Here is a 9,453-nt window from a genome sequence, read left to right on the forward strand (position 1 = left end):
ACAAAAAAGAAAGCCAGGAAGGCTACAACAAAGAACTCATGGGCCTTTGCCCATCTCTATCCAAAGCTTGAACCACTGGCAGGGTATATCATAAATTTTTTTAAGAGTAATGCTGTTACCATAAACTTTTCTACAACATTTTACAAATTGCTAAGGTAAAAAATTTATATTAGTTCACACTGGACCTGCTATTTTTACACGACTTTTTCACTTATTAATAATTGCTCACTACATCAACAATTTGTAAAAATATTTGTAACTCTAGCATTCCTCATCGTAAAGACCTTAAAAGTCAATAGATCTAAAATACAAAACCAAAATATACAAGTTCAAAAAATTAGTGCAACAAAAATTACCAAGAGTAAATTTAGAACAAAATAAGCACAATTAACTAATCTTACTCTAACACATAAAACCTGGCCTTTCAAAAAATTTTGAATAAAATTATTTTGTCTTTACCTAGCAACAACATCAAAGTCTCTCACACACACACACACACACACACACACACACAAAATCCTCAAATGACCAAGTAGTAGTAGAGCTAGAAGTCAATGGCACGCCTTTTGTATCTAATCTATAGTGTAAGTAGTGTAATAGAAGAGCAACGGTCAGGATTGGAGTCCTGATAGAAATATTAAGTTGAAATTAGTCACGCATAGCTGCTTTTGGATTCATTTAGCTGACAAGTTGCCAACTTCAGTTCATAACCAGAAGCAGCCTTTATTAGTCAACTTCATTAACGAAACTGGTTTTGTACTATTAATTTTATTATTATCTTTAACTTTTTCCTTATTGTTTTCTTTTGAACTATAAATGTTGTTTACAAGTTCAATTAAACCTGCAAGCCTTTTTATTTTTATTTTTATTTTTTTTTTAATGTATGAAATACCCTTTTAAAAACTTGGACTCAGGTCCTCCTAGAAATAAAATTACGTTAACAAGTGCAATAATAATCTTTTTTGATAATCACAAGTACAATAATAATCAAATAAGGAGCGGGATATATTGGCTGTTTGGATTTACTATTTCCATAACTCATAACTCTGTTTCCATAACTCAAAAATGGTGAGACCCATGGCTGAGAAGTCTGTTTGGTTTTTGTTTCCATCACTCAATTCTTTGATTTTTGAGTGTTGAGTTATGAAAACTGAAAATATATTTTAGGTGTTTTCAGTTTCCATAACTCTGTTTTCAATGGCATTTTCATAATTAGAACTACACATTGGATCCCACGGTTAGAGCACAGCTGCAACTTTTGACCCTTTTTTTTTTCTTCACTGAGTTCGGTGAGTTTGGTTTCTTCATCTTTTTTTTTCCCCCTTCCACACGAGGTGACTTCTTCTTCTTCATTTTTTTTTTATTAGGTTTAGGTTTCTAGGTTTTTTTTTTTTTTTTTTTTTTTTTTTTTTATGGTGCCAAACAGACTTTGTGTAGGGAGTTGTGGTATTTTAAATGATGAGTGATATGTAACGAAAATTAAGTAAAAAATGATTAAAAAAAAAAATCCAAGCAGGACTTATATCACATAGAGTAAACGTGCCCAAGTGCTCTTTACATTTCTCAATTACACTTTACATGGTCCAAAATAGATATTAGGGGTCCATTTGGATAGAACTTACATTGTCCAAACGGATTTCGTGTAGGGAGTTGTGGTATTTTAAATGATGAGTGATATGTAACGAAAATTAAGTAAAAATAATTATAAAAAAAAATCCAACATGCCCAAGTACTCTTTACATTTCTCAATTACACTTTACATTGTCCAAAATAGGCATTAGGGTTCATTTGGATAAAACTTATTTTGCTGAAACTAAAAACTAAAAATACTGTAGTAAAATAATTTTTAAATGTGTAAATATTACCGTTAGACCTATTTTTAATGAAAAAGTTAAAGTTTGTGAGTCCATACACTATTTGTGGGACTCACGAAACTAATAAAAGTGAGTTGAAAAGTCAATAAACGATTGTTACTATTTATAAACATTAGCCATTGTCTCCCAAAAAGCATGTGCAACAGCCGAAAAAAAGAAAAAAAAAAAAAGAAAAGAAAAGAAAAGAAGAGGCGTAAACACAAGACGCGGATGTAAGAATAAACCGCATCAAAAAAACTCTCACTTAGGTGTACTTTGAGCGAAAGCTGATTTTTTTTTTTTTTTTTTTAAGAAAAGCAAGCACACACAAAGTCAAAGCTGATTAGGTGTACTTAGAGCAAGTTCAATAAAGACATTAGGTGTACTTAATGCGCAGTGGTCAATTCAATCTACTTTCATTGACTTAATCAATCAAAGCTTAAATGGACCGGTGCCCAATTCTTGTTCTTGATGTGACACGTTTTCTTTAATTCCTTCAAAGAATTAGCTAGAACACCATCTTGGAAAGTTAAATGAAATTTTATTCATCAATGCCTCTCTTTTTCCGAGAGTGATAGTTTCTGTGATTCTACGATCCATAATTGTTTATGTGTACACTAAATACTCTAAACAAAAGATCAATCATATGCCATAGTAGACCTGATTATTTTTTGCATTTATGAGTGGTTTGTATGAGACAACAATGAGCGATTCCAGGTTGCCATCTCTAGTGTGAAAGTCAATAATAGAAATTTTAGTTGCTGGCGGCAGTGTAAATGTAATAGTACCTGAGAACAAAGATTTCATATATGTTTTTATTTTTTATTTTTTATTTATTTTTTATTATTCTCTTTAGATCTTTTGGATTCTACCTTTTTATACTATCCATTTGTCCTAACAAAAAGATCTAAATTGGATAATAACTTTTTTTTTTTTTGTTGACAATTTAATAGTTGGGAAAGTGGCTATTTGAAAATTGGATGTCCCATTAAAAATACCAAAATATACTATATAGTTAAAAAAAAGAAGTTGAATTATAAGACTTTTGACAATAAATAAAATTTAAAAATTCATTGAATTAAGGTTAGACCTCATTTTACCTAAAAACTAGCATATTTTATATATTAGGACTTTAACAAAAATGATAGTTAAAAGTTTCTTGAAGAAATAAAATAATTTGATAATTACAATAAGAAGGAGAAATTTGAATCGTAAATGTCTTAATTGGAAATATCAAGAAGCAACAACCATTTAAATTACAAGGCTCTTGGCATGTATATTAGAATCAGTTATACTTCTCCAAAAAAAAAAAAAAAGTATAACTAGTTCACTAGATTTTTTTTTACTCTAAAAAATATAAGTTTGCTAGTTTTTTATCAAAAAAAAGAAAGAGGTTTTATTCAATAAAGAAAATGTGATACCATTTAAGTTATTAATGCAATAATATTTGATAAAGAAAATGTCCAATTCGAAATTTGCAGCCAATTTTTATATTTCCAGTTGCTGATTTTTTAGTGATTAGTGGTAATTTAATAGTAGTAATATATAGTACTTGAAAACAAAGACTTCATAGCCAATAATTAAGGAAATATTTTTAGATAAAGAAAATGTCAAATTTAAATTCTTGAATCTGAAAGAATCACATGGACAAACTTGACCTTATAGAAAGCAAGTATTTAACCTCATTCTCGAATTTCACAGGAAAATTTTCATAGATTTTGCAGAAAAATTCAACGGATTTTGTCAAAAATTAAATGTTAAAAGTTCAAATAAGCAAGTAGTATTTAAAAAAAAATTATTTTTAAATTTTTTTAGAGAGTTTTAACCTATGACATCCGCTTCTGATGATTACTTTTATCATTAGATCAAGATACCAATAAGTTTTTAGTATAGACGGAGATTAAACCCCAGATCTCTTATTCAATCACTAGAGACTTTACCAATTGAGCTAGTAATTACTATATAATCTCTAAACGAGATTGTATTTCCTTTTTTCCTTAATTACCCTATTTTGGTATGCAATTTTTTATGAGAAACGTTTTTTTTTTTTTAAAGCATTAGAAATTTAGAAGTTAGAACTACAATACCATCATGGAAAGTTCAATGAGATACTATTCATCTCTTTGATCTATAATTGTGTATATGTATACACTAACTAGTATGAACAAAAGATGAATCATATGCCCAAGTAGGTTTTGACTATTTTTTGCATTTATGAGTGAGAGTTTTTTTGTTTGTGTGAGACAACAATGAGCGATCCCAGGTTGCCATTTCTAGTGTGAAAGACAATAATATAATTTTCAGTGGTTAGTGGTAATGTGATAGTACATTATTACCTAAAAACAAAGACTTCACATTCAAATGTTTCAAAAAAAAAAAAAAAGACTTCACATACAAATGAATATATATATATATATATATATTTGAGAATCGTATATNTAAACAAAAAAAAAAAACATTAATCTTAGTCAACCTTTGAAGGAAAGTGTTGAGAATAACACATAAATGCTTAAAAGTATTTCTGTACATGTAATTGTATATCTTGTTGTATATTAAATACACTGACCTTTGTATTTATACACCAGAATAAGAGGAGGGAAATCAGGAAAACATAACCTAACTAACTAACTACGACACTTGCGGAAACTAAAATAACTAACTCCACATTACAATGCTAAGTAAAAGTACACTGCTGTTTAGTACTATCTAATTAAGATTGTTCATTGATAAAGTTCTCAAAAAGTTACAATTCTTATGTAATGCAAGAATTCTAACTCACTTATGGAATGAAGTATCAATTTTCACGTACCTTGTATAAATAATAATTACTTATGTGACATTTAAATCTAACTTTTCATTTTTTTTTCTTTCTTTCTTAACACTAATTATATTGTTTATTTAAGAGCATATGCTCTAGAGTATTTGTCATTGAAAAATGTCTCGATTATATTTCAACATACGTCGTCTGCTCTATGATAATTGGTCTTTATCATCAGACCAAGACACCAAATAGGTTTTAGTGTAGACGAGATTTAAATCTCAAATCTCTCATTTGATGGCAAGATATCTTACCAATTGAACTAACTAGAACCTTTTTTTTTTTTCTTAGGATCAAAAACCACAATTAATTCTTAGTTAATAGAAGAATATGTATATATGATTATTTTAAACAATTAACATTTATATTTTGAATATAGTTTTCAATAATAATGTAATTCAAACTATATAAATGTCAACTCTTAGGAATTTAAATTCCCTTGAATTTGTATATCTCAACAAGACTACTGAAGTATTAAAGTTGTTGGTGCAAACACAATATCTGCTCCACAATATCATAGGAATTTAATAAAAATGTCATTTATTCTGAATGCATCTGATCCAATATCTACTCTTGTACATATTAGTCCATTAATCACCACATTTAAAAAAAAAAAAAAAAATCTCTCTCCTTTTCAATGTGGGATTAAACATTTCACTAATTTCTTATCTTCCATATTATCTATACTACTATTTAAGGGGTTTCTCCTATCTGGACTAGACATTTTTTTTTGTTCCAAAATACCCCTATGGTTTATGTTTAAGTAGGGGCAAAACTTAAATATAACACTGTAAAAATATATCTCTAACTCACATAAAACATTTCCTATAAAATATGATCACTCTCCCACTAACTTACTTCTTCAAAACAACTATACATTTACTATTTTTTTTTTTTAAATAGAAAAACAAGTTAAACAAAAAAAATTGTAGTTGTTTCATTTTCCTTAAAAAAAAAAAAAAAAAAAAAATCATCCTCACATTTATCTTCCTATCAATTTTTTTTTTTAAACGCCCTTAAGTTTATCTAGAAAAAAATAATAATAAATAGATACATACACATTGGATTACAATTTAAACTGCTTTTAACTTATAAAAAAAATAAAAATAAAATAAATAAATAAATAAAAACCTAACTGCTCTTAACTTCTTATATTTATCTAAATTAACAATATCAAATCCTTCATTGCTCACTAGCCTCTGAGTACACGCATGATTGTTTTTTTCCTTTAAAAAAAATTCATCCTCATGTTTATCTTCCTATCCAATTTTTTTTTTTTTTTAAAATCCTCAAGTTTATCCAAAATAAATAATAAAAAAACTAAATAGATATATACACGTTTGATTACAATCTAAACTACTTTTAACTTCTTTTTTTAAAAACTAACTGCTCTTAACTTCTTATACTTACCTAAATTAACAATATCAAATCTTTCATTGTTCACTAGCCTAAGAGCTCTTCTATTATTTTGGTAAAGGTTAATAATTTGCATCCATTATAACTTGGAATTACTACATTTTTTAATCACAAAAATACTAAGGGTGTGATGAGTGTTATGTGTTTTAGATGAAATAATTTTTTCATCACGCTCTTAGGTATTTTTATGATTGAAAAATGTAGTAATTCTAAATTATAATGGATGCAAATTATTAATTTTTATCCCAAAAAAAAAAAAAAAAAAAAAACCTCTGAGCACATGCATAAGTGCATGCTCATAGACTAGTTATATTTATATTGTATTATTAATTTATTTTAATTATATAATATTAAAATGCTACAACAAAAGCCACTTAAAATAAATAAAGAAAATGAGTAATTTGTAAAGTCTTCGACTCTTTAACGACATTGACTGCGACTACAACAAAAGCCATTTAAAATAAACAAAGAAATGAGTAATTTGTAAAGTCTTCACCTCTTTAACTACATTGACTGCGACCCATGTAGCTTGTGAATTCATCATCTATATCACCGTTCAAATTCTGAGTTTTGTTTTTGTTATGTTTCACTTTTTATCCAATTTGTACTTTTAACATTTAATTTTTACAAAATTCGTTGAATTTTTCCTCAAGATCCATGAAAAATTCCCATTAAAATTTGAGAATAAGGTCAAATCCCTGCTTTCTATAAAGTCAAATTTGAAAGAATCACATTATGCTCAAGAGTAGAGATTTGACGGGACTATACGCTACTATATATATAATGTGTTAGTTTTTAGGCAAAATGAAATCATGGCCTTAATTTAAGGAATTTTAATTCTTTATCATATATAAAGGATTTGTGCATTGGATGTTGACATTGAATACATCATGAAGTGCGTAATCAAGATATTGAATACATCATGAAGTGCGTAATCAAGAATTTGAGGCCCACTTCTTGATGTATTCAATGTTGATATCCAAGGTACAAATCTCATCTCCCTTAAATAAATAAATAAAAATAAATAAAGAAAGAAAGAGAATTGATAAAAATAATTCAGTTGATGACAGAATCTTCTCTCACACATTAGGAGAGAGCCAAAACTATGTATATATAATATTGTTCTACAACGGTAATGATATTTTACAATTACTACACGGTCAACTATGATTTTTTAACTTGGACACACAATATGTGAGTCCATGATTCTTGTATTGACATGTGCTGCTGAAAATGGTCTCCATTCATTGTTGCCAATGCGAATGAAGCAACTGTTAATTCCTAATTATTATCCCCCAATTATTGAATTATAAAAAAATATTATTTATTATTCTTTTTAAATTATTTTTGATAGGACGAATGGATAGTTTAAAAAGGTAGAAACCAAATAATTATATATACGATTCTCAAATATATATATATTTTTTTTTTTTTTTCTACAACGGCTCTTTAAGGATTCACATAAAATCTTTAATTGAATTCTCTCTACTTTCAAATATTATATATTACATATTTTGTATATACCAATATATACGTCACACACTTAACGTTCAGATGTAGTTAACTCTTCTTTTGCTATTTTGCTTGAAAAAGGTGAGCAAAATTTTTATATTTTGTGAGGAAACTAACTAAAATTTATAGAAAAATTGTTAATCGATTTTTTTACAGGTTATAACATCATAAATTTATATACTCATTTTTTTTTATATAAAATTAAATGTGTCATAAGTTGTTAACAGTTTTATATAAAAACCCATAAAAAAAAGTAGTATATATAAAATATTAAATTTAAATTGAAAATATTTGTAATTTATTTGAGTTCTGTTCACGTGTCATGAGATAATTTTTGCTTTAGTAATATTTTTAAACATTTGAAATTTTACTTGAAAGAAATAATTTCATTTATCACTAACAATATTAACAAATTCGCGGAATAGACTAAATGCCATGTATATATAACAAAGCAATACACCAATCACGAATCACTGTAAGAAACTATCATTTCAATTAATTTCTCAAAGAAACTGTATTATATATGTACTTGCCCCTAGCACTTTTAATAGAGTGAGAAAAAGTACCTTCGTCAATTGGGTAACTTGATCAACTTTTTTAGCGAAGTTCTTCCTGGTCGCTGTCAATTCTGTAGTATTTGTTGGCGTTATCTTATTCCTCTTGTTTGATCCCACACAAAGATTAAAATAGTAGGTAAAAAAAGCTGTATATGAAAAGGCAAAAACCACAAAACCAACTACAAACCCACTCCTGAAAGAAATTTCAAAGCTCCATCTATGCTTTTTACGGCAATATTCCAAAGGCCCTCCACATAGTCCACTATTATTTACATAGCTCTCAGGCTTGATTGTAGTGACGCTGACAAAGTCTGGCACTGGCCCTGACAACAAATTATTAGCAACACTAAAGACTTCTAGACGGATGAGCTGGTTGAGTTGCTGGGGTATTTGACCCGTTAGCCTGTTGTTGTCGAGTATAAGAACCTCCAGATTAGGGCAATTACCCATACTCGATGGGATTTCTCCAGACAAGTTATTGTTTGAGAGTTTGAGCACTTCTACAGCCGGCAGTATTTCATTGATATCACGTGGGATTGATCCTGAAATTGCATTACCTGAAAGATCTAAGATTCTAAGTGTGCTGCAGTCCACAAGGCCCCTAGGGAACTTGCCCTTGAGCCCCATGTTGGCCAGTTGCACACCTCGAACCCTATTATCAGATATGTACCAACAACTGACCCCAACATATCCACAGATAGAACCTTCTGTGAGGTTGTTGAAGGTCCAAGAAGTGGCTATGTGATTGAGAGGATCTTCCAAGGAATCTCTAATAGATTTCAAGCAAGTGATATCGCTCGGGGTACCAGAACTCATGTTAAGTGTATCTGGCAATGACCAGACAAGAATGTGGAGCAAAACAAGAGCTCTTGAATTAAGAACCATTTGGGTTTGAGATTTTAGCAGCATGAGTATTGACACGTACGAAATAAGATGACAGGAACTAGATGGAATAACAAAAGAAACTTAGATTGTAAAATCTTTTGCTTATGTAATCAGTACTCAAAGGAGTAAGGCCAAATGAGAACCACTTTACACTTATTCTTGGCTATAAAAGAGAAAGCGCGTGGTCCCTTGCATCTTGAAAAAAAGGACAAGCCTCTTACATAAGCTAACAACATTTTCTTCTATCGAATGATCAATTACAGAGTCAATGCGGGTCACAATCTTTTTATAGTTACAAAGAAATGAAGCCTGCGTCTAACTAAAAGATCCATATGGACCCAAATTTCACTTTATTGAGTGAGCCCAACACAAAAAAGTTGTTAACTGTTTATTTATTTATTTAAAAAAATAA

At 28.9% G+C, this 9,453-nt stretch overlaps 1 protein-coding gene across 1 annotated transcript; it reads right to left on the reverse strand.

Annotated features, from left to right (window-relative positions):
• Positions 1 to 7,022: 7,022 nt before the first annotated feature.
• On the reverse strand, positions 7,023 to 9,041 carry LOC112033494 (inactive LRR receptor-like serine/threonine-protein kinase BIR2). The gene is made up of 2 exons (XM_065782734.1): positions 8,166 to 9,041; positions 7,023 to 7,088 (listed from the first exon to the last, which is right to left on the reverse strand). Exons 1-2 carry the CDS (start codon positions 9,039 to 9,041, stop codon positions 7,023 to 7,025), a joined length of 942 nt encoding a protein of 313 aa, XP_065638806.1.
• Between the last annotated feature and the right edge of the window lie 412 nt (positions 9,042 to 9,453).

Source organism: Quercus suber, unplaced genomic scaffold, assembly GCF_002906115.3.
Source record: "Quercus suber isolate HL8 unplaced genomic scaffold, Cork oak 2.0 scaffold_312, whole genome shotgun sequence".
Lineage (NCBI taxonomy): Eukaryota > Viridiplantae > Streptophyta > Magnoliopsida > Fagales > Fagaceae > Quercus > Quercus suber.